Here is a 26,510-nt window from a genome sequence, read left to right as displayed (position 1 = left end):
AAAATCTCATCAGCATTTTCTCATTAATCCCCACCTGAAGGAAAATTACCTGGGATGTCTGAGCTAATCCCAAATTCACATCTACACAGAAATTAATAGTCATAACCATTCCATAATCCTTATGCATGTTGAAACAAAGACAGGCTTACTGCTGGCTTGCACAGTGTGGATGCAGATAGGCAGATCATTCTTACTGTCATGAGAACTATTGGATTTGACTCTGTACCTTGTAGGTGAGTGAAGCCATGTTTTGGGTCTCCTCTTGGCCCAGATTTGTGGTGCTACGAAGAGAAAAGAAAGAATGTGGAATGAAGAAAGAAATTCACTCTGGGAAATCCTGTAGAGAAAAATGTGCCCTCAAACTGTATTTCTCTCAGTTCTTCCACACAGATCTCATTATTTGCATCCGATTTCAGCTGGGACACAATCTGATGAATGGCAGTAAATAAACACTGGATAGCAGAAGCTCTCTTTTAAACCAGGAGAATCTAGAACAATACCATAAAGGCTGAGGCTCTGCTCCATTATATCTTGCTACTGCCAAGAGACACATCTCCTATCTTCCTCTGTGAAATAAATGTATGCATTCTGGGGCCAGCTCACAGTTACAAATAATATCCTACGATTTGACTTTTTCTGCCATTTAGCTGTATCCCTCAGGGCATTAGCTAAGAAAGCAACCTCAACTTTTTTTGGGTTTACCAATCAGCAAGCAGAAAGCATCATTGCTCTTTAGAGCTAATCTAAAACCACAGGAAATAATAAAAAATGGGGAATACATATAAAGTGCTGCTGCCACCAAAGGTGCTGACAGCTGATCTATAGCAAAATAAAAATATCACAAAACAGTCAAGGAAGCAGCACATCATGAACATGGATGTGGATACAGAATGCAGTAAGCAAGGGATAAGGCAAAGCTGTTGCTAAGATATACTGAGAGAGCTTGATCATTTCTGAGGAAGAAACAATTTTTGCACTCAAACTCCGCACTACTTCTGTTTGCATTAGGCAGTCTGCAATGCCAAGGCTGAGATCTGTCATAGACATTGTGAATATCCCCTTCTGCCCCAACATAGAACGTTTAAGAAGATACTTCTGCAGTTTGCTCGAATAGTTGGGATCACAGCATCATCTGAGTACATCTGGGCTAGTTTTAATGTAGCTGATGAAGTAAAAATAACTATAAAGATACACAAGTGTGGGCCTGGGCTATCAGCTATGCAGAAGGGATGAGCTATCCTATAAACACTGCTTAGTCAGCACTGCTGTGGGCCTTGATCTAGCAAACCCCTCTGTGTTTGAAGCACTCCTTCTTTCCACCTGGTTGGTGGCATCACTCATCCAGCCCCGGGCAGCACTGCCCTGCCAGGCAGCACGTCGCTGATCTGCCACTCTGAGGCAGAGCAATCAGACTTACCTTCCTCATACAGTCACCGCTCAGAGCCAGAGCCAAGACGAGAGTGAAAGGAGCACAAGCTTTCATCTTCACTCCCCTCTCACTGAGGTTTTGCCTGGCGGAAGGAAACTTCCAGGGCTGGGCTGAAGCAGGAGGGTGAATAAGCAACGAGTTTTCTCAAAGGACTGCAATTTGTTTGACTGTAGGGTATTCTAGTTCTCTAAGTAAGCAGAGCTCTTATCATTGTTAATCATTAATGCCTTTGTGGGTAGATGGGAATGCCATGTAGCAAGATACACTGCCTAAACTGCATGGAGTTAAGAGTTTATCATGTGTCTGACCCTGGCTGCTGGTTGTCAGTGTCCTTTCTTCTTCTGTGGAACTCAGCAGATGGTAAGGGCTCCTCCAGAGCAGCTGATCCAATGGTGCTTGTAATCAGGAGCTGTCTAGCACCCAGACACTTTCCGTCTCTTTCCCCTCACGAGGATGGAATAATAATAACAAGGAGCTCCCAACAAGCCCTCTCAGAAAGCAACATTGTGTTGCAAAACATAGAACAGATCAATGCCAATATCAGGCATAGGAATTACTCATTAACGGATGGTTACCTGTCCAACCGTGACTTACAGCAACAGTCTTTTAGCAACAGATTGCAAGAATTAAAAAGAGGGAACACACACCAATGACAAAACACTTGCTGTACCGAAGACATCCCTTCTGCAGCTGCCTGAACAAGCCCATCTTAGTCTGTAAGTGAACGTAAGTAACTTGGCAGTGATAACTGCACAGGAGAACTAATGGAGAGATGCAGAAAGAATTGCTAAAACTGAAATTTCACCAGCAGAGTCTGTTTCAGCCCCACCTTGCCTCACAACCAAAATCCACAGGTTTGGCTGGTAGAACTGTGCTTGTGCTTGAGGCTCAAGCCAGCCATCACTGTCAGTCAGGGACCACACCTCTTCACACCCAAAATGCACAGAGCAGCAGCAGCAGACAGAATCCCATAGTCCTTGCTTAAGTTTTGTTCTACACTTTGAAGTTTCAAAGCTATGGGGGGAGTGGGAGTTTATGTTTTAACCTAGAAAGATTGGTGGTAAGGCCCTGGGCCTGAGTGGAGCTTCCCATCACCATTTTGCCAAGATGGTTTATAGTGCTAGAGGGAATTTCCACTGGATGTGCTATTACACTGCTATGTCTGTCATCAAAGTAAAAGCTCCTGTTAGCACAATTATGAGATGCAGATTTATGGACAAAACTTTCCTACTGACAGTAAGACTTCAAAGAGCAAAAACCAGGTGGATTTGGAATTGTCTCCCCACGCTCAAGCAAAGAACAAACAAGCGGAAAAAAATTGCCTTTACGCATTGTTTGTTGGCTGACGATTTGAAACAAATAAAGCTTTGGCATAGATTAATGGCATAGATGTGTCGTATTGTTCATCAGTTTACAAATAGGAAATAAGAGGTGCAGACAGACTGGGCTCCCTGGGGACACCTGGCAAAGCTAAAACATAAGTTTCTACTTCCTGCCCTCATGATTGATGTAGGTCATCACGCTTTAATCTAGCAACTCCTATACAATGCCTTGTAGACACAGCTTAGAATCTAGGCTCCTGAAATTGTGCAAAGAAAGAAATTTTTTAGAAAAGCCATTGGCTGCTGTTCCATCCAGTGTTGCCAAAAGCTCTGCAGAGGAGCAGGAACTGGACAGCTAGGGAGGAGGAAAATACTTCTTTAAATGCTGTTCAGATGCTTCCTTCCATATATTTCTAGAATAAAATCCTCCTCACCATCCATTTCTGGGACCAGAAGCACTGCATTTCACTGATGACCAAGGCAGCTTGTAGGAAAGCCTTTATATGTCCCTAAACTGAAGAAAGTGGAAAAGAAAGGATGTGTTCCCTGAATGTATGTCTGCTCCTGGCTGCCCTGTGTAGGCATCAAGCTACAAGCAATAGTCATGGAGTGTCTTTCTGGAAAGTCTCAATTCTAACATTTTGGCTGAAACTAATTCTGTAACTTAAGGAAAAGGAGGAAGCAATATCAGGAGCTACTTCAATTGCTAGGGCATAGCTGGCACAAAGCAGAAGGAGAAGACGTTAAAGGAAGCAATTGTAACAGGAGTTGCCAGAGAAGCATCCCTATGTAATGGGAATCACCCCTGAGTAAGATATGTATAGCAACCCAACAGTGACTCCAGGGTTCAGACAGATATGAATCACCCAAAACTCTAGCTACTACATGAACTACCTGCATTGGTTCAGCAGAGAGGTATCTGAGCAGGTCTTACAGTGATAGGGAAAAGGTAAGATTTGAGAATTTTTTAAAATCATGTTAAATGATTAGTCATCTTTGGGTTGCTTTCATAACCAGAAGAAAGTCTGCCTGCCTCTGTGAGGCTTTTCCTGGAATCTGAGAATCTACTCAGAAAAGTGGAGGTTTGGTTTTGGTACTGAATTCTCAGAAACCGCAGACGGCATTGGGCACTTGGGACTTCATGGGCATAAGGAATGAGGGAGGCTGCTGATATTTGCATCGTACCCTGTGAAGCTCTTGGTCACAGCACAAGAAACATGCGTGATGGACAGTTTGGGAACAGACTTGGGAAAAGAGCTTAGATCTCTCCAGTAAGCACAGCCTATTTTAGTCACTCACTAACATCAGTGCTGCAACTGTGGGTGCTCAGACATTTACAGGAATCAGTGTGTGTGACCTTGGGACTCAACTAACCAAAGATGGAGGCAGAGTACTGCATGACAACCCATGGGTCGGGCAGATGAGCCCATGCAGCTGCTCTCCTTTGCCTTCTCAAGTCCCTTCATCTGTGACTCATTATTTCCAGCATAGTGCTGGAAACTGTCTGTAAAGGGAAAAAACAGTCATATGTGGATAGAACAAATACCACAAGATCAACAAGTGAAGAGATGAAGATGTGGGAACAATCCTTATCACACTCAGGATGGAGTCCCTAACCTTAAATTTCAGACTTCTTCAAGTGCTTGTTTTGAGTGAGGCTCCATAAAACACTGAAGGCATACATATATATATATATACACTCACATATATATACACACATATATATACATACATACATACATAAATATATAAGAAATCTGAAAACAGGAAATTGTGGAAAGACCTGGCGTTGGGGTGCCATTGGCCAGCTCTGAAGTCCAAACCCTGTATTGCAGCCTATCCCACCAGCAAAACTGCAACTAGAGCCTGGCTCTTGTTTTACAAGAAAATCCCATTTTGCTTTTAAAGAATCATAGAATAGAATCATAGTATCACCAAGGTTGGAAAAGACCTAAAAGATCACCCAGTCCAACCGTTCACCTATTCCCAATAGCTCCCACTAAACCATGTCCCTCAACACAACATCCAGCCTTTTCTTGAACACCCCCAGGCTCGGTGACTCCACCACCTCCTGGGCAGTCTCAATTCTTAATTTTTTTGCACAAAATATTGAAAATTTCCTGGGAAGTACACATAATCTAAATGCATTCTGAGCCAGCTTCAGCTACCGCTGAAGTCAATTGAAGGTTTCAAAGTAGCACTAGGAAGTCTTTATTATGTTTGCAGGCTGTAATCCTAGTATATTAACGGCAAAAAGCCCTCTGTTTCAGCAGTTATTTTCCTTTTATAATAACATCATCATGGGAAAATGAAAAAGCAAATAAACACACAATAAATGAACAGAAAGAAACAGAAATATTTGCTGCAGGGGGTATATAACATACTGATTGTGCTGCCTCATATGTTTGCCTTTTCCTCACTTCCCACATTGCAATGGTTTTATCTTTCCAAATTTAACAATTATTAAAAACCCAAACTGAGCCCAGACTCTGAACTATTGATTAACAATGAAGTTATATTAACAGCAATCCTTAATCATTCGATATAAACAAAAAATAACAAAAAATAAATCGTCAACCTCCAACATTAAACAATAAAATTGTAACTTTCCTTATCAAGGCACATACTAGACATAAATGGAGAAAACAAGTTTAGACACATGCATACGCATTCCTACCTGTGTATCACAGGTAGGCTTTTGAGCAGGCTGGGGGAGGAATGTCCCATGACTGAACGTTTGGCAGTGTTTTCCAAGTTTCATTTCTTGATCAATGTTAACATTCCTGAGAAATCTACCGCACTGTTACCACAAAACAAGAAAAAATATACTCTCTTCTAACAAATGATCCCCTCATGTACTTTTGCAAACCTTTATACTTTTTCACATCATGTTTTCTTCTCACAAAGGCAGTTTCCTCTTCCCTTTTGAAGGCAATACATAGCAGCCAACTAACAGCAGTGTTGCCTCCTGAAAATATCTGATTTCTGATTAATTGGTGTTAACACTAAAAAGCCCCAGCCTACTGCCCTGGCTAACTAACTGGTGAACTAAGTGCCAGATATGGACATTGGCCCATGGATAAATGCCATCACCTTGCTGCAAACCTTGCTGTGGGAAAGGATTGCCTTCATCTCTGTGGCTTGAGATCATTCCCATCATCTGTTGTTGAGAGCATTTACCAAAATTTGGCTTCCTTCTTGGTGAATATCCTAATCACCAAAACAGAGGCTAATACTCCTGGGATCCAAGGCTGTTTTTTTTTTTGTTTTTTTTTTTTGTTTTTTTTTTTTTTGAGAGAGAATGTGGCTTAATAGCTGCCTTGAGACATGGAGTGACCTCAGCCTGATTTCTTACATCCCAAACCAGGGTCTTCACCACTGGGTAAGACGTGAGCCTCCATATCTTCCTCTCTTCTCTGGAGCAGTGCCTGGAGAAAAGCCACCGTGCTCCTTTGCTGAAGATGTGGAATGGAAGAAAGCTGAAACTGTTTTGCTTGCTTGCTTATTTCTGCAAGGAAAATAAAAGCCTGGGTTCAAATCAAGATGAACAGTGCCCCAGACTGATGAGTTATTTATATGGACCCTTTCCCTGAGAGCTTCAGAAATCTGAGGGCAAAAATCTACATGGTTTTGGCTTCCACAAGAACTGCAGCCCTGTTTCATCCTCAGCTGCACCAGACTTTGCTGGTAATATTTGTGGCCATGTAAAAACCTTAGCCACAGTGAAGCACAAACCATCCACCACTCTGCCAGAGCAGCTAGACTAGTAAAAGGACATCTGCAGAGATCTGGTTTCTGGGCAGCTGGGCTGCAATAAACATGGATTTGGAACTATTGTGCTGTAGCAGCTACTGCTGTGATTTAAAGACATGCCTTCATCCAAATGTTTACTCCTCCTCAGCCCTCTCACTTCCCACACTCCTCCAGCACCTCTCCTGGCTTCCCTCACCCAGAGCTCACAGTCCCCCTCCCCTCCCTTGCTCTCCCCTCCCCTCCCCTCCCTCGCTCTCCCCTCCCCTCCTTCCCTTCCCTTCCCTTCCCTTCCCTTCCCTTCCCTTCCCTTCCCTTCCCTTTCCTTCCCTTCCCTTCCCTCTCCTCTCCTCTCCTCTCCTCTCCTCTCCTCTCCTCTTCCCTCTCCTCTCCTCTCCTCTCCTCTCCTCTCTTCAGATGGAATCTATTCTCTGAATATGCATTTTTAGTTTCAATGCCTATCTGCCCTAATCCCCTACCACAAACATCTTTAAACATGTTGGCTGGTACTCCTCACACCTTGTCTTCTGCAGTGGTTGGGTCTGTCTTTTGGGTCTCTGCAGACCTTCATGTTGCCATCACGATACACAGACACATCTGCCTCTGGATTCTGGGGTTGTCTCCCTGTGGCTTTTCTGCCCACCATCTCACTCTCCTTGGTGTGGTTTCATTAAATGTCGCTAAATCCTCACATCTTGCTGCTTATCCAGTGCTTCCACCCCTTTATCATTGCTGCCTCTTGGAGGTCACCTCTTGCTCTTGGTGTGCTCCAGCAGTGCAGTCCTTTGACAAAATTTCCTGCGTTAGTCTCCTTTCCCCAGCCCAGTGCTTCACAGTCTTTCCACGTCGCCTGCTCTCAACAGGAGGAGGCAAAAGACCTTCACACAGAATGCAGCAGATAGCTTTCCTAGCAGCAGCAAGCACCCCAACGTGCCGCTAAACAGCATGTCAATGCAACTCTGAGAGCACAACCTTCTGTTTCACTTTTTCCTATTGGCACACCTGGACTTGCATTGGCTGTAGCCTCAGACAATATCCTACCTGCAATCTTTCTATTTTCAGCTGACTGTTCTGTGTGTGTTCTGATTTTGTAATGCCTCAAGCTCAGTAAAATCACATTTCAGCCATTGCTGTTGCATCTATATGCTAAAAGATCCCTGCCTTTATTTGCAGCTGTATTTAGCAAAGTTTCTTTCATGCATCCAGAAAATATTAGTTCTGATCTGAAAAAATGAAATCATATAAAGTAGCTAAATTTGAGCTGCAAAAACGAAACCAGGCAGTGATTTCATACTGCTAAGCACACAAATCTGTGAGTGATTTAAGGCTGTGCTACAAGCCACAATATGCAGAATCCTCATTTACACAGATAACATATGGATCCAGTTGCAAAAACTAACCAAGATTTTAGAAGAGACACTTTCAATAGTTCTATTCATGCTCCCAGATGTTGTGGCATATCTAAAATACTCTGCCTGCAACCAGTCTAGGATGTGTTTACATGAAGACACTGTTCCTCCTACTGCATGAATAAGAGCGGAAAGTAGGTACCTATTTTTCAGGGACTTTTTGATATAAACCTTTACTGATAACCCTGGCTGAAACAGCAGGTCCATACAGCGAGGCGTATGATTTTTTTTTAGCCATGTACTCACAGAAAACTGACAAGAAGAGGTGTAGAGGCACCCACTTTCCACTGATGCCAGCCCATTTAGGTAACTTCAGCAGAGGCTGATTTGCAATTGTTAGGCATGTACATTTTTAGCTGTGCTCAAATTCCTGCTCTTCCACCCACTTTCTTCATTAGCATATTAGACGCCCCCATGGCGTTCTTTTAAATGGTCTGTAAGTCAGGCATGTGTGAGGGGAGGTGGCTCCACTCCAGCAGCTGAATTCCTCCCTTTCACAGCAGGGGTGACACTAAGGGGTAAGGGACAGCCCCATGGGAAGATACCAGCCCCACAACCTGCCTTGACTTAGGGGTTATTTCCTATGGTTGGATGGAGAGCAGAGGCTATCCAGAGTGCTCTGCTCATTCTAATTGCAGCCCTAATAATAGGCTGTATGGAAGCCTACACATATATATATACACATACGCATGTATTTTCCATATTTTTTCCATGTATACATATCTATGGCAACAAGATGTCTTTCTTGTTCTATGCTCACTTGGTGCTTTGCAGGTAGCTCACGTGCCAAGAATCACCTTTTGTGTATGGTGACAAGGCAGAGCCACACGATGGAGGTGTCTTCTACTAAACCTGCACTTCTGCTCAGGGAGTATGGCTGTCACTCACTGCCACAGTTGCCCAGGGTCAGCAGGGCAACTCAGATGTTGTGGTGTCACCATAAGCATGCTCACTTTGGATTTATCAACCTGTATTTTCAACATGTTAATTGAGCACAGTGTTTGCCTAGGCTTTCCCTGGGGTTTTTATATCACAAATCCTGCGGCAAACCTCTAAGGGGCTTTCCCAGAAGGTATTTCTAATAATGATGTGGGTAGGTGTTGTTTCAGTCAAGCAGTCAGCTGCTTAGGACAGCAAAAAGTTGCCATTTCTTTCCCCATCTGACACGAAATCCCTTTTTTTCCTTCTTCCTCCCACTTCCTCTCTCTCCCACTATATCCCTCAGCTGAACTTTTCTTCTTACATGGAAACACAAGCCTTGGCTCTCAGCACCATGCCTCAGGGTGCATTTGGGAGAGTCTGTGCCATAATGCACCAAAGGTGGTGTGGTACACAGATGCCCTTCAGCAAGGCCTCTTGCTACATACAAAAGCCCCACTACTCACAAACTTCTCTTCTGCTGTAAGACCTTCCTCTGCCACCACCTTTCCACAGCTTCATCCTTTCACACACTGCTGCAGTTACTCATTGTCAGAGAGAGTGGTGAAGGCCAAAAGTGCTCAAACCCAACTTGCTTTGGTGGTAGAAAACCCAGCTGAGTTCCATCAGGAAGAGGCAGAAGGTCAGCAGAGGCAGAAGGTGCCCCTGGGCTTTATGGTACAGAAAACATGTACTGAGGGTACAGTAACTTTCTGTGTTTTCATGTTTCTACCCTCAGCATCTCTTGCAATAGAGATTCTGGTCCTGACAAAGCCTAACCAGCCCAAACATAAAGCAGGGAAATGTATGAAATGACAAAACTGGGGTCACTGCCAGCAAGCAGCCCTTTCTGCACTACACAAATCCCAACTTCAGAAAAAATGTGTATACTGCTCACTGCTAGCCCCAAGAATAGGTCTGGGCTAGGGATTGTACAGTGTGGTTAATGTCCCTGCTGCGTTTCCTCTTTTTTCCCTTCATTTCCCTGAAACTCTGTGCCACTCCTTGTAATTGCTGCAGAAGTGTAATTGCTGCTCTGTGTAATTTCTGCAGAAACAATCTGAGCTGTCATTGACTTACATTGTTCGCACATCAGGAGAAACTGGCAGATCATACTCACCCCACCATCAGAGACATGCTGCATATGTATCCACATCTGAGGCAGGCACTGAGGATCCCATTACAAGCAGTGGAGATCTAGAATCACAGAATCACAGAATCACAGAATTGTAGGGGTTGGAAGGGACCTCCAGAGATCATCCGGAGTCCAACCCCCAGAAGAATGAAATTTAAGTTACAAGCCACCCAGCCAAATATATGCATTAACTCTAGGGTAAAACAAATAATTTATTATGTCCAGGGACCTGAGCTCTATCAGATCATCTCTGTTAGGATTACTTTGAATTTAACTGGACTTTTGTTCACACTTTGCCCAGTGCTGTTAGTCACGCAGGTACCAGTGAGGAGCATCATGTCTTATGGCAACAAGAGCCCTGAAGCACTGCAGAGTTTTGAGCACCACAATAGAAAGTGGACATAAAACTATTCAAGAGCATCCAAAGGAGGTCCACAAAGATGAACAAGGGTCTGGAGGGCAAGGTGTATGTGGAGTGGCTGAGGGCCTGCAGTTTGTCAGGTCCAGAGTGGGAGGGGAGGCCTCATGGCATCTGCAGCTCCTCACAGGGAGTGGGAACACAGTGCTGAGCTCTGCTCTGTGTGACAGTGACAGGGCCTGAGGGAACAGCATGGAGCTGTGTCAGGGGAGGGCAGCTGGAGGTGAGGGAAAGGGTCTGCACCAGAGGGTGGTGGGCATGGAAAGGGCTGCCCAGGGCAGTGGGCACAGCCCTGAGCTGCTGGAGTTCAAGGAGTGTTTGGACACTGCTCTCAGACACAGAGTTTGCGTTTAGGTGATGCTGCATGGAGCCAGGAGCTGGACTCAGTGGATGGTTCTTGTGGGTTTCTTCCAGCTTGGACTCCACAGGCTATGGCAGATGTTAGCTACGTATCTGTGTAGAAAATGGCTGCAAAACTTCATATTTTTCTACCTGTGTCTTTGCAACAGGAACATAAACAGACAAAGTGCAATGGAAGAATCAGCATTTTGCAGGAGGCTGCAATGGTGTCAGTTTTGTGGTAGCCATTTTGGCCATTGAGCACTTTCCAAAGGGAAGACTGTCATAAGCATGCCTGTGCCTTCGCCTCCTCCCCAAGAGAGTTCAGCAGTGCCAAGTGTTGTGCTGGGTTTTCTAATAAACACACAGATTTTACTCAGCGCTCAAATTAACGAGGTCAAGATCAAAGATATGTGCCCACTGTCATCAATTCTCCTGGCTGTAAATAAGTTCCAGCTAACTGCTTTGCATACAGAGGGCTGATCTCAGCCAGGAATTGCTTCATCATAGTCATAGGACTGGCTCTGGAAATTCTAAAGTTGTGGAAGAGATGGAAGTTATGTGGATACTATGGACATTTGAGTTCATGTCGTTCATAGAATAGTATAGCTACTGAAAGATGTGCTTGTGCAAGTCTGTGAATAGAGGAGAATAGTAATTAAAGGGTAGTTTCCTCTTATAAAGTATTTTCATCTTCCCAGGAAATGCTCATATCATTAAGAGATACCCTGGTTCTCTCTCACAGGAATGGGGATAGACATTAGCTTCATTTCTGTGCCTCGATTTAAGATTACTCCACTCCAAGGCATTATCTTAAATTAGATGAATTTATAGATGGCCTTTCATTGCTTTTCAACCTACTCGAGATTTGAGGCTTGAAGTTGTATAATAACTAAGCCATATACTGTTTTGAGATCATGAGTAGAGAGGAGGGAAATCAAATAAAATCCAGGTCAGTGTGTCCTGGAAAAGCAGGCACCAAGTACTTAAGAATACCTGATGTGAACTATAGGCACTTAAGATGCTCTTGTTTCAACTCTGTGTGTATGTACAGGGGTAGAATTTGTCTTCATCACTGAAAACTGGTACAAGATTGTCATGGGGATAATGCAGTGTTGGCACAGACTTGGAAGAATTATGTTTCATCCCCATCAGTCATTATTTTCTACTGCTGGTACCCACATTTCTGTGCTGCCCCTTGCTCTGGCAGTGTTCAAAGCTCAAATGACAAGGGTGACAAATGAGATGGGAACCACTTAAGAATCATTACATCACTGATTCAAGTTAGTGTGCACTGACACTGACAGTTCCACTCTTGCTGCCTGGTAGATAGAGCATTCATTTATTTCAGCAGTGCCTGCTGCAGGATCAGAACAATTTAGTGTATCATTCCATGCAGAAACTGCAGACCTGGGCAGCCCTGGTTCTTGCAAAAGGGCAGCCAGAGGGGGACTAGTCTGTATATGGAAAACATACAGCTGCTCCTTTGCCTCAGGATTGCAATCCCTTCATGTTGCTAGAATAGAGCAAAAGGAATTAATTAAAGGCTAAAAATCTAACCCACTATTATTAAATTCCTAAAGATGAGCTATTTTTAAGGTACATAAATATTTGGCAGAAATTCTTAACAATTCTTTTTAAAGAAATTCTTTTATGTAAGCCAGGTTTAAGTAGACTTCTTTGCAAACTCTAATAAGATGCAGGCTGCTTTCAGGTTGTCTCATATTTTCATTAAAGCTCTGATATATGTAACTGCTAGGTCCAAATGTCAGGAGGTCCCAGCAGCTGAGCCCAGAGGACAAGGGCTTGCTCTACGGCCTTTCATCCTCTGTGCCACTACCTGGTCCAGCCATACTCCACCAAGGGGTGGATGGGGACAAAATGCAACTACTCTAAAATGCATCAGCATAAGTTTATAAATATAGAAATGGTCATAATGTAGATATTTTTCCCTGTGAGCAACTGGGGGAAAAAAATCTCATTTTTCACCTTCACATTGAAATTAGAAGTCAACAAAGCACTGTCAGGTTTAGAGTATAAATTATTTATTTACTAATACACAGTAAACATTTTAAATGAGTTTGACACACTTAAGACTCTACAAACATCATTGTGCGGTCAGGATTCCTCAATACTTTGGAAGTACAACGCATGAGAAATTAGTCCAATGTGCATTTTCATATTAGAAAGTCATTATATAGAAGTTTAAAGTCACAAACACAAATAAAACAAGAAATCAAATTCTGTACAAGATCATTTTTAGTCTGTACAACAGAATCATCACTTAAGATGAGAAAATACGAACAATTTTCTTATCTTCCATACAAGAAACTTAGAAAGCATGTTAGTTCACGTGTAACACATTGGATTTGTTAATATTTTGAGTAATGTAAACAGGCAAGATCTGCTTACACAAAGTCATTCAGTACTTCCTAGCAGGTTATAGAACCACAGAATCATTAAGTTGGAAAAGACCACTAAGGTCATCTAGTCCAACCATCAGCCCATCCCACCAGCCCACTAACACATGCCCCTCAGTGCCACAGATAATGGTCTTCTGAAAAAAGTCCAGAGGAACCTGGCTAAAAATAATGGTGAGTCTACAGAAAGGAAGTATTTTAGTAAGACTGATGAAAGTTTTTCCTGTGTTTTAATTGGCATTGATGCAGGGCTCACAAACCCATTGGTTATTCAGTACCCTGATGCCACACTGCTAATCTTCGGATGCTGCTCCAACAATGACAGAAGTATTTGGATGTAACACTCGTTTTTGCTGCAGGGCAAACACCCACACCATCCACAGAGCAGCCCTGTTGTCACACGGGCTTTCTACATTCCCACAGAGCTTGGAAATCTGCCCAGTGATGCAGAAAATAGAGCGATTTCTAAACCCAGCACAATGAGCTGCAGTGGGGATTGAGGAGTGGCTTGGGCTTGCAACGGTTTTGGCTTCTTGCACCTATTGAAATGGACCTGCCGTTGGGCTGGGGCTTTCTCAAGCTGAGCCTTTGGAAACCTTCCAAAATCTCTGAGCACTCTGGGTGTTTGCACTCCAGATGCTGCAGCACACTACCACACACGCATCTGGGCTCTCAGTCACAGAGTACCTCAGGAGAGATTATTTCAAAAGGCAATATTCACTACCAATGCCGTGTTGGAGTTGATATAAGCAGTAGCACCACAGCTGAGAAACAACTACAGCAATGATTTCAGTTTTGTGGTGAAAATCAAACTAATTCTAAAAAATAAAATCATAGAATCATAGAATATTTTGGGTTGGAAGGGGTCTCAAAGGTCGTGTAGTTCCAGATCCCTTGGCCAAGGGCAGGGTTGCCAACCACTGAATCACGCATGAGATGAGGCTGCCCAGGGCCCTGTCCAACCTGGCCTTGAACATATTTAGGGCTGTGGCAAACATAATTTCTCTGGGCAACCTGTGCCAGTACCTCACCACCCTCACAGCAAAAACCTTCCCCCAACATCTAATGTAAATCTCCCCTCTTTTAACTTAAAACCATTCCTCCTTGTTCTGTCACTGTCTACCAGTGATAAATAGGTTCACAAATATGTCTGTGCCAAAGAGACAAGGAAGCTACTGGCTGAGCCACTCCTTTTGGCTGTTTTCTGCTAAGAAAGTAAATTCTGGCATAAGAAGAGGAGGAATAAAACAATGCACATGGTAGCAAATGCAAGAAACGAGACCAAATCTTTCAGGCAGAGAAGTAGTGCAAGAAGAACCTGGCATCCCTGAAGGGTGTGAAATAGCGCCCAGTAGACTTTCAGGGCCATGAGAAAGTGCAGAGTGCAGTCAGGTACTGGCTCCTTCCCATGGAGCAGTAAATCTTTTGCAAAGTCCCTTTGCAAAGCCTGTTTATGTGCCTTCATAAAACAGCAGTTATTTGTCACGCAGTCCCCAAGAGAGAAATTGCACAGAGGTTTAGTTTGCATGTCTGTTATATCACAGATCTCTTGTCAAGGAGCACTGCTATTGTACTATAGTAATCCTGAGGTGGAAGTCCCTTTTCGAGTTTGCCTATATGTATATATTCTATTCTTCACAGAGCCTTTAAAACAATAAACAAGACGACTGTCGCTGTTGTGGAGCCTGTGAGGCTGAAACAACTTCAATTTGAAGCCCAGATGCCATGACAACAAGTGAAATATGAGAGAACTGGGATACCCAATAAAATTTAGAATGCTGCAGGATTTTCTAAGTGCATTTTGATATTGCTGAAGTTGGCCTTTTTTACACTTTGCAGTTCAAGAACTGATATAGGTCAGTGGATCTCCCACATCCACATGAAAGAATGGGAACATCAGATTTTTCATGTACGTGGGCTTAAGAGTAACTCTTCTCAAGTGTGTTTCAACAGGAAAAAACTGGGAGAGAAAAAAAAGGGGAAATAAAGCCTCATAAAAGTTGATTATCTTTAGGAAATAACTGGCAAGAGAACAGATTACACTATCTAGGAGAGCTTCAATTGGCCTACTTTTCTGATTGCGAGTAGATGTCATTAGTAGTGGAAATCACAGGATAACGAGGCAATATAAAATTATTAGATTTAGGTCATGTAGTAATTAATCCTGGCCAACATCCTTAGCAAAATCAAGGACAACACTAGCCAGAGACAGGCCACGTACATCCATTTTTGTTATCTCCACAACCTGAAGCAGCTGATTACTGCAGGCTCAGTTTTGCTTTTCTGACAGATATTGAAAAGGAGAGCTAATAAGTCCAAGCAATGAATCTCCATTACCTAGCTGAGAAGTCATTGTTTTAAATAATAGGTCAACAGCTGGCATAGCAGTGCAGTGCAGGGATGAAGGTTTTTCCCATGTTCCCTCGTTTATAGGACTTCCAGACATTGTGCCAATATTTTTCCGTATGTTAAAGAAAACTCCATTCTTCCACATCCTTCACTTTTCTTCAAGCAGCATTACTATTCCTTGCTGTCAAATTCCCTTTGAATCCTCAATACAATCAGACCGTTTGCTGCACTCAATGTAAAAACGCCTTTTTGTTTTCCTTTTTCCTCAGCTCAGCAGCTTTCAGAAAGAAAATAGTGACCAATTTTAAAGATCTGCCCTCAAAAGGTTGTGAAACGTGAAATAAATGTATGAATTTCTATGGGCAAACATACACTGTCCCCATGCTGTAATTTTGTGCCTTTATCTCAACTTAACCAACTAGTTCTAGCAGTTAAGTCTGCTCAAAGGCTGGATAACCAAGTGCCCTTGAGCTGTGCCCACCTGAGCTCTGTGTATGCAGCTGCCCACCTCAAGTGGAAGGGTTTCAAGCTCAAGAAGTCTGTTGGATCCCACATGCTTTGCCTATTTGGTAACCCCAGTAGATCTCTTTCAACTACTTGCCCTTGTAAAATTCCTACTTCCTCAATGCACCTTGGCAAGGTGTTTCACCAGTGTCATATTCAGGGGTGAAGAACCACCTCTTGGAGCTGAACCTGGTTTCTACCAGCAGAAGGCCTCTAGCTCTTGTCTTAAAAGAAAGTGAACAGCCTGTCCCTGTTCACCCTCCTCATGGCACTCGAGTGTTCTGCGACTCCCTTAGATCACCCCTCAGCTGTCTGTTTTTACAGCTGAATTCAGTATTGATCACCAATTGTCACTGAAGTAGGTACACAGATCATTTCGTCTAAAATACTGTCTGGAGATTAATGAAGTGTTAAATTAAAAGAGGTTAATTAGTGTGTCTGAGTTTCAAGTTTTTATCTGTATGAGATCAGGATTTGATTTTCCAAAAGACACAAAAAGTGCAAAATGTGTCACGTGTCACCAAGCCCTCTCTTGGCTTTCACTGCTTTCACATTGGTCTTGATTAGAGCAAAGCTCCTGATTTGCTGGAAGATACCTGTCTGTGCAAATAAGTGGCCTATATCTCAAGCAATTATTAGCAACACACTACTAAAACAATAAGAGGAAACAAACATGGGAAAAACATTTTAAAAATGCATCGTTATTTTAAGCATTTTCTCATAGTCACCATGCTACCACTGCTGTATTACAGTGTGTCCTGTAAGGATGATAAACAGTACGGTAGGATGCAACCTCCCATACCGACCAAAAGGAGCAATCAGTACAGTAGAGCAGCATTTCCCCTTTACCCTTTTATCCTCAGGTCTCACTAAGCCAACCTGCACTCTCTGCACTGTGGCTCTGCTGGCAGCTCAGCCCATCACACCATGGGATGGTTGCATCAGCTCCCAAGCCTGTTCACCCACTCCCACTCCAACTTTGGTTGCTGCCAGCTGTGTTTCCCTGGCACAGATACCTGGCCGCACTGGGAGCTGGGCTCGGGTAACCAGCTCGTTTCGTTCACTGCCACGACAAAGAACGTTCAGATACCATCGAGCACTGACAGCCTCACAATGCTATTGCGAATTCCCCAAGCATCCAACATTGTTACACCACCACGATTTTACCATGCTCTCAAGCTGGTTTTAATCTTGCAAGTTTTTAAAATAGCAGCTGTTCCCACAGCTCACATCATCCTTCAGCCAGCCACACACTGCATTGAGCCCAACATTAACAAGGGTTTCCCTCAACAATAAGCACAGAATCGCTTTTTGGGGAAAAAAGAATTGAGGCTTGAAAGCTAATGGGTGCTACGTCCATTTATATCACTGGAGTGTTTAGTTTATTTAAAGCTTTAAGCTTTAAGAATCATATTTACTGATGTAAAATTCTATGTAGCTCTTTCTTATATTACAAACAGATTTGAGTTTAAGGATCTGAGTAACAGTCTCCAGTATTCTTTGCTATTCAGAAATTTCACAATCCTTGGTAGATCTTAGCAAGAAGGGACAAAGAAAAATAATTTAATTAATTGTCACAGTAATGCTTCCTTGTGTGGCTCTGCAGCCCAGGAGCTATGGAATATGACTTTCTGAGTCCCAAAATAATTTCAAAGCAGTGAACCACCAGAAGATCTCAGTATATACACTCAATATTCTATCAGAGATGAACAAAGATCCAGCACTTTCCATGTACCCTCTTGCTTGTCCAAACTCATAACCTCTTCTCAAGAAAAAGAGGAAAAGAAGAATGTGGGAAAGCAACAAGCTCAGTAATATCTTTTCTTTCTCAGAACTGCCTGAGGCTAGAAGATGAACTGAAAGTATTACAGACAAGAAGAAGGAGTGGCAATTAATTGCCTACTGAATGAGCAGAAGAGAATCCACCTTCTCCCAAAGCCAAGTCACCAAGAGCACTGCTCAGTAGGGACCTGGATGGCCCTCTCACCACTGTGTGATCAGTGCACGCATTCAGTACATGTTCTCTGCCATGGGAACACTACCAGTGTTGGCTACAGGAGCACATGTTATTTATTCCCAGCACAGGAAATTCAGGCCTCTTTTTTCTTTCTTGTGTAACAGATGTCTTACAGCCAGATCCAGTCAGATAATCCACCAGACAAAATCATAGTCTCTTTACACCATTAGCTGATTTTACTTCTACTTCAAAAGTCTCTGAGCACAGGGAATCCTGTAGACCAGGAGAACATTAGAACATTAAAGTGAAATCATCTTAAATAAAAAGTTTGGGTAGGGGAATTTATAGTGAGTTTGTCTTTACTAAAGACAAGAAGAGTAGGGGCAAGAAATCATTATTTTAATTGTGCTGTGCAACAGAATCATCGCAGGGAAAATGATATATAAACAGTATGAGCACAAAAACAGATCGTTCAATACTTTCATTTAAATACTTTTTTCTCATTCTACAGGTTCTAACTCATATCAAAACAGACTGTCTGGTAGGCTCGTTGAAGGCAACGGGTACTGAAAAAGGCTTAAAACTTGCAGAAACATGTCCCCAAGGCATATCCCCAGTGCTGCTGGTGCCAGGCAAAAATACCAGAGCTCATAATTAAAAGCAGACATTTTAAACAAAAGTAGCTTTATACTGATTCTCAGTGCCCTTACTCTTCTCACTCTTGACAGCAATCAGAGATGGAAGGTCTGATGTCCTATAAACTCCAGTCCTCATCCTCCCTTGGCAGGATCTCAGTTCAGAGATGTAACCTTCCAAGCTGAGGTTCCCTTCAGAGTCATCGCAGGAGCGTGTTCCGGTGTCTTCCAGTTTGACCCCATCCACATCAATAATCCTGTTCACAGGCAGTTCTTTACCGAGGCTCTCCTTCACACCTGCAGGATTAATGCTTCTGCTGGCCTTTGCTTTGAGAGAAGTCTGCTCACCAGGGTTCCCTGAAGTCCCCTGTGAATCTTTTCTCTTTTTGTGGTTTGCACCTGATAGAAGAATTAGAAACAAAAAAACCACAAAACAGAAGAGTTACATATCTTCCAGGTTCGAACAATTTCTACACCGCAACCTACTCTGAGGTCCTAAAGGTAGATCAGCAGCTGAGATGCTCCTCTGCCCATCACAAGTTGTGAGCGCCCATCCCTAGAGGTGTCAAGGCCAGGTTGGGTGAGGCCCTGGTCAAACTGATCCAGTGCCTGACCCAGAGGTTGTCAATTTTGTCCATGGCCAGGAGGTTGGAACAGGATCATCTTTGAGGTCCTTTCCAACACAAGCCATTCTGTAATTCTGTCTATGAACATGGAGACCTCCCGAAGTATCAAGCAAGAAACTGAACAGATCTCAAAGGCATATGTAATGCCAATATAGATCTGACTTAATTTAGCATTATTTAGCACAATTCCATTTAAAAAATAACTACTTGGTGTAAATTTGTATGCACCTAGAACAAAACTCTCACACAAGCAAAACCAAACGTGAAGGACGAGGATACAGAAATTCTGGTGGGGCAGAAAGGGAAATGCTCCTTGTTTGAATTGACCTCTAACACCAGATTCCTGCTGAGATATCATTTTATTTGGCTAGACGCTAATCTTTCCCTAAGAGATTTAGGATGATTTGAGGTTTCAGTTTGCTGTGCTGAAATGCAGAGTATCAACTAGGAGGCAAAACGACAAAGCTGGCTTTAAAATCTTCTCTGCTTGATCTGTATGCTGTTTTTGCTAGAAAAATAATTAACTAATAATTATGAATATAATCATCTTTATTGAGGACTTTTTGATGTGGAGAAAGAGGAAGATGAAAAGGACAAAAAAGCAATTTCGTATCGTTTAATCAAATCACTGCAGGGCCTTTTCAAGGATTAAAACTTTTTATGTAATGAAAATAAGTTAAAAATTTAAGTAATACAATATTATGATAGTGCTTTAGCTAGTGCAGCCCCTTCCACCAATAATTCATATGTTCCACATCAGTAATGCTTGGTTTTTTTTCCACATCTAGAGGAATTATATCAAATTCCAAACAAATCAGCCAAGAAACAAATCAGCAGAGAGAAGGCAAAAAGCTTTCTCAGACCTGTTAGCCCAGCAATTACAGCTAACCTGTAATGGGACTGTATTAACATTTCATGTTTACTTCTCCATACAGCAAATTGAACATCAGGTTAACTCTAACTGCTGTTTGCATGGCTGTGGTGTAAAATGCTATTCTTGTACTCTTGAATGTTTGTCTTACAGAGCTGTAATGAATGGGGATCTGGATCTTTTTAATCGACTGCTCCGTGCCCTTTGAGGAAGTCTCTGACTCTCCTTTCATGTTGTTTAAGAAGGGATATTCATTTCTAAAAAGCTGTACTAATGATGAATCACAACAAACAGTTTGCACTGGGAGAGCATGAGTCATCTCAATCTTATTATTAAGAACACATCCTACAAAATGCAGTGCAGAGCAAGAACAGTGATGGTGTGGTAAGGTACCAAAGCTCTGCAGAACTCCAACTTCAGTACCAAACTGAAGGTTTCTGCAAAGGCCTGTTGGCATTCACAGGGCTCAGCAAACATCTCTGGAAACTCGTGCTGAGGAACACTACGGAAGGTGTGTTACTGTATTTCTTTGGCTGCTAGGCCTTTCTACGTCTGCAGATAAGGAACGCCAACAGAAGGCTTAGAACTGCAGTGCCAATGGAGCAACCAGGCTTTCAAGTTGCCTATTGGGAACAAAGCAAAAATGAGGCCACTGTTAGCTCTCGGGTTTCACAAGGCATAAGCTCATCTGATGAGGAATAAGCTTGTGTTAGGAGCAGCTTTTTCTACTAATGGCTTTATTAGGAGTAATCCTTTTGAAGAATCTAATAAATCACTACCAGACATGGGAGGGAAACACAGAGAGCTTCATCTGAAATACTGGTTCAGAAGAATGCAGAACTTACGAGGGATAATATTGTGAAGCTGATTTCTCTTTTCCTTGCAGGGTAGAAAAGACCTTGGCTCATCCATGCCAAGGAGGAAGGTGATTTCAGGAATAGTGCTACACTGGAAAAGTACTACCTTGCTTTTTTCCCCAATTTTTCAAAACAAAACATTTACAAAGGAAGCGAGGCCACTTAGCACAAGTAATAAAAGCTCGTCAGGATTTGCATGGCATCTTCCTGAATATGATTCGTCAGACACTTCACCTAACTCCAGAACGGACAGAACCCAGCTCTTACAGCTTTAGTTGTGCAGACCAATTTCCAATATGACTGCAACAGCAAAATCCCATCAGTTGGTAATCTTTGTTTCCACTGCTAAGTACTTGTGCATTTGAGCCTGGTAATATGTTCCACCTGGTTTAAAGCTGCTAAAGTGGAGACCTGCACACAGGCCTGCATTTTTCAAAAGGTAAATGATCAGGCAGCATCTTGGCTGATCTCCCAGTCTCCATTACCAATATTTCTCCTTTCCTGACATTTAATTTAAAGCTATTTTAACATTAAGGTTATGGAAAACCCGCCTCTGCCTCTGCGGATGTAGACAAAGGGAGTTTTTGTTCTTCTGCATAAAATAATCCTCATGATCTAAGTAAAATCTACACAAGATACTGGATGACATTGCCTTCCAAGTAGTTTAACACCAGTGGAGCATCTGGCCAAGTTCGAGGCAAAGATGAGATCACAAGAAAACTGGATATTTCAGCAACGCTGACCATCAGATGTCGATAATAGGATAAAATAACCATAACTCCAAAGGAGATGTTAGGATTTGATTCATCCACATCTTCCAATGGATGCAAATGCTGATAATATTTCTGTGCTGCAGTTATTAGGTCCATTTATATTCAAGGTGCTGTTCTAATTATGATTGACTTCTTATAGGACAATTTAGATCAGATCTGAAATTCAGCACGTCTCAGTGATCAATATTAGAACCAGTTCCACTCACATCATTTTTTAAATAAATACAAGCAGTTGTTTCACGTGAGTTCTGTGTACTTCGTATTTCAGTCCATACTTACTGAATTTCTTATATGATGGAATGTTAAATACTGTTCCAATCCCATTTCTATATAGACATCTATTCCATCTAGCTGCATCATTTCACTTCAAATTCTGGCTTTGCTAAAATACTATTTTTCTTGTCAAAATCTTTTACTGTATAGATGGCTCTTGGTTTTACTGTAAGATAAAAAGGATATTCTGCTCATTAATATTCCCAGGCATTCAACTTCTAACAGAGAGGATTGGATTTTCAACTAAATGTAATGAGCTCATTTAATGATTCTGCAGTGACTTAGAACAGATAAGAATCTGTTTGAAGTATTCCATAACACATATAGCTCTTGTGAAGAGAAATCACCAGTGTTTTCAGGAGCTACTATTGAAAGCATACCAACAAGCATAGCACCAACAAATGCTATTAGTCATTTTCAAATGACAGATCCAAATTCATAGACTGGTGCGTTCTGTAATTTGGGAGTCTGTGCAGATCTTGCTCTCATCACTCATCCAGTACAATTGCCCCAAGGCCATCACGTGCTAGCTCAGAGAGATCATTTTTTTCCATAAGACTCAATAAAGAGCTTTGTGGTGCTCATTTCAGCAGGTGTTCCCCTGGATGAAATATTTCAGTATGAGCATCCCTTTTCCTTAAGCTACGTGCACTCGGACAGTTTTGCTCTGGGAAATGGCACTCTCTCTTCTTCTTCTGAACTGCTGTGAAATGGAACTTCAAAATGCTAGGCTTCCCAGCTGTGTCTGGATTAGGAGCTACGAGATATGGTTTAGTGGCTTGTGATAACAGTGGCAATGGGAGGACGGTTGGACTAGATGATCTTGTAGGTCCTTTCCAACCTTGTGATTCTATGGATTCTTTTAAGTGGTGGAAAAATGATTTCCACACTGGTTGATGCACTGTTACCACTGTAAGCATGTTTCTTTCAAAGTTTGTCAAGTGATTTGTGATTCTGAGGGGAAGAGAATACTTTACATTCAGAGTTCCGCAGGTTAAATTCCCCTTCAAAAATTTCCTTCCTTTCATCTCTTAACTGCCATATCCCTGAGGAAAACAGGATCTAATATAAATGTTCCTAACTACAGCTTTTGCTTAATGTTTCCTAAGGAAATTTGACTTAATAAGCCGTATTTCATGATAAAACAACTGCATCATATGGTTGGTGCCTTGAAATCTGACTCTCAAACCATGATGGCATCAAGGTATAAAAATTAATTATCCTACAAGGTAACTGCATTCTGCATATTAGTCTTCCATTTGCTTGTGCACTGGAAAGTTCTGGAATACATTTGCAGCATTAACCCTAGAATCACAGGTTGGACAAAAATTCTTTCACTGCTCTCATCTCAAAAGAATTCGCAAGACCGTAGCAGAGGGCATTATTTGGAAAGAAAAAACTGAACACAACACAGAAAAAGGAGCTGGTGTGAATGCCACCACGCAGAGCGATGCATGTAATGAAGAGAACAAACAAGGCAGGCACACGGTGTTCGCTGATCTCACAACAGCAATGGTAGGCACCTCCACACATCACTCCAAGGCCAGGGGCAGCCTGAGGTGAAATAAATTGAAAAGCTCTGAATTTTGAACCAGACTGCCTTACAAGCCCTCAGTAACTCTGGGCAATTTGAACTTCCTGTTTTCCAAGCATGACATGATGAAACATCTCTGCAGCAGTCTACCAATATTCATCCCTCTTTGAGATCTTCCAGTATTTTGCTTTTCCATCAGTTCTTTTTACAAGTCAGTTTAATTGACTGCTGAGAGTAATATACTGGGAAATAATGGACTGAATAACATGAATCAGTCCATTTAATCTGCCATTTGCTATGTTATTTTTCTATTAAGAGATTCTAAGATGTGGTTCAGCAGGGCTACTAGTTTAACTTCAAGCAATAACTAAGTTCATTGCACTGTCCAAATGTAAGTCATGCTTTTGAATAGATCTGGTTTTAGCCTGTGTGCCTTTGGTTCAAAGAGAGGTTGCAATTTTTTATCCAATCAGCAAGATAATTTGCTAATTCCTTCTACAATGTGTATTGTGCTGCTTGGCTGAAATCAGCTTGCATTTCAAGTAATTATCCCTCAAGGCCTTCCTCACTTCCCCGTTGTCTACTCCTAGCATAATTCTCCTTCTCCTCTGCTTATTATTGATCTCTGTCATGCACTACATGTAATTCTCCCATTTAATCATGCTCTGATTAAAAGGAGATTAACAGATTCTGCCCTTAGCATTGCTGGATCCCTTCGAATACTTCTTTATATTGATTCAAAAATCCAATTACCTTCAATAAAATTACATATAGCCGTAAGGATGTAACTAACTGCTGGACAAGCACCTTTGTTAGAAATTATTAGTTACAATAATTGTAATTTTTTTCATTATAATCCCTTTCTTCTTATTTTTCCTTGTATGTTTTCACTTCTGTGCTTATCTTGATTTGCAGAGGAAACACTGCTGGATTTTCTCTAAAATATGCCACATGAATTAAGGAGTTATGTAAAATATCAGTTACATACACTATTACAGAACTTATTACAAAAATAAGCTTACTTTGCATTCTTCTGGAAAATATATGTGTGAGTTTTTAATCTTCTTAACTATCACCAAGCTGATTGCACTTAGGATTTATTACCCTTAAAGCCAAAAAGTTTAGCAGACAAAAAAAGTCCCAGAAATCCAGCTTCTATTATCCGATTCCTTCACTACAATGTCCTGCATCCTTTCTGTGAATAATGAAGAAGAGCAGTGGGGATTTTTTTTGACACTGGGAACAATAGCCAGCCCCAGGCTGAGTCCACCCAGCATTCTATTTCTGCATCCCCTTTCAAGGAGAAAAATCCTCGCGCTGGTAATAACCATCCTGCTTCTCAGAGCTCTTTCCAATAAGAAAGGAAGTGAGTTAAAGATGATACTGCTCATCTATTTCAGATGAGATTCTTCAGAATAAATTAAATACCTGTTTTATACATACAAGTATATGGCCTAAATTCATCCCTTATCTTACAGATCCACGCTATTTAAGTGTTACTGCAGAAAGCTCACCCTGTTTTTGCTCCTCCTGGCTGGCTCTTTATCTTCACATAGTCATAGAACACCCTGAGTTGGAAGAGACCCATTAGGATGACAGAGTCCAATTTCTGGCTCCACATGGGACTACTACCCAAAAACCTGACTATGTCTGAGAGCGTTGTCCAGATGCTTCTCAGTGACATTACCCAATGATGATACCCAACAACCCATTTTCTATCTATACAGAGATTTTTAAATACATTTTTATTCACTTGAATTGCTCCATCAATTCAAACCCACTCAAATAAATACCTTCCTACTCGGAAGGCAATTCTAACTGTAACTTCATCCCAAGCATTTTTCTCACCTGGATAGGGAACGTGCTTAACCATCGGGGAAAAACTGATAGATATGGAGGACAACATTTAAAGTACCTGCACTACACTAAGCAATTTTAAAAAATTAAACCCAGAGAGATTAAATCAGTAGTTTAACACTTTTGGAAACAAATGCATTACTCCAAGCCAATTGCACCCAACAATAATTATTTCTTCTGCAGCTAGATATCAGCAACATTTTTTGTATTTCAGTGTATTTCAGAAGTAATCTTCCTATCCAGAAAGCCCCACTTTTTGATGTGGGATATTTTCCAGAACTACTAGGCTCATTCAAAAGTAAAGAATACTTCTCTTGCTGAGTAACACAACTAGAATTAGGACAGTTCTTGTGCTGATCTGATAATATGTACTTCATAGCTAAATAATACTACAGTAATACTTGCTCTACTTATTTAGCATTAAGATGTGTTTGAAAAATTATTCTCAAAAGCCCTGAGCACTGCAACCCTAAGTTGTCTGTTTTCTGTCATTTACTTCGCCTTCTCGATCTTCAAATGAAGACTACTCAAGAGTTCTTCCTTACAGGGAAACATTCACCGCAACGGGCCTGGCTTTGCACCACCCCTGCGGGGTCACACAGTTGTCCCCAACCCAACACTTGTGCACAAGGGGCTGCTTTGCACACCCCAGCCCCTCCCCTGCAGATATAAACCTGACATGCACACTTTCAGTGCAAGCATGCATGCCGTATCAATTTGAAATGAAGCCACTTCAAATTACATGGTCACCGTTTTTCATTTCCTCCTACCATTTTAATGTAACAAACCAATCAAAACCACATTTTCCATTGAGAGGAAATTATGAATGGATAACCATTAAGGCACTTAAAAAAGCACCCATTATTAAAGATTTTGTCCTTTTAGAAATTGATTATTGACTGGAGATAGCTTCCAGCATTCTTTATTGTGATTGCTATACATCATTTAATAGTCTTTCCATGCAAACTCCATGAAATCACAAAAATAGAAAACTTTTTCATAAATTCAGGGTTTTTTTTGTAGATTACAGTTCCTGTAAAACAGTGAGAATAGTGTAAAATAGAGTTAGTGTGTGCACCAAGATGTAAGAGAGAAGAAAGGTGTTTTCCATAATCTAGTTTTTCTTATTCCTCA

At 41.8% G+C, this 26,510-nt stretch overlaps 2 protein-coding genes across 8 annotated transcripts in view; both read right to left on the bottom strand.

Annotated features, from left to right (window-relative positions):
• Nucleotides 1–1,612, bottom strand: part of HGFAC (HGF activator) — a 39,815-nt gene extending 38,203 nt beyond the window's left edge. Inside the window, exons 1-2 of one of the 2 annotated variants that reach the window (XM_052683090.1) lie at nucleotides 1,418–1,612; nucleotides 227–281 (exon numbers count right to left, since the gene is read on the bottom strand). In XM_052683090.1, coding sequence (XP_052539050.1) covers nucleotides 227–281; nucleotides 1,418–1,483 — 121 coding nt within the window. In that variant the 5' untranslated portion in view covers nucleotides 1,484–1,612. The remainder of the gene's footprint in view (nucleotides 1–226; nucleotides 282–1,417) is intronic. The other variant, XM_052683092.1, reaches the window with a different exon arrangement.
• The window catches only part of RGS12 (regulator of G protein signaling 12), a 279,183-nt gene that overhangs the window by 180,824 nt on the left and 71,849 nt on the right, over nucleotides 1–26,510 (bottom strand). For 4 of the 6 annotated variants that reach the window (XM_052683081.1, XM_052683087.1, XM_052683086.1 and 1 more), the window contains one exon: nucleotides 12,749–18,984. In XM_052683081.1, the coding sequence (XP_052539041.1) occupies nucleotides 18,620–18,984 (365 nt within the window). In that variant the 3' untranslated portion in view covers nucleotides 12,749–18,619. Of the gene's footprint in view, nucleotides 1–12,748; nucleotides 18,985–26,510 lie in introns of those variants that run through there. The other 2 variants (XR_008206844.1, XR_008206845.1) reach the window with 2 other exon arrangements.

Source organism: Tympanuchus pallidicinctus, unplaced genomic scaffold, assembly GCF_026119805.1.
Source record: "Tympanuchus pallidicinctus isolate F22 unplaced genomic scaffold, pur_lepc_1.0 scaffold2, whole genome shotgun sequence".
Lineage (NCBI taxonomy): Eukaryota > Metazoa > Chordata > Aves > Galliformes > Phasianidae > Tympanuchus > Tympanuchus pallidicinctus.
The sequence above is the reverse complement of the archived record's forward strand: the minus strand, read 5'-3'. Positions and strand labels throughout refer to the sequence as shown.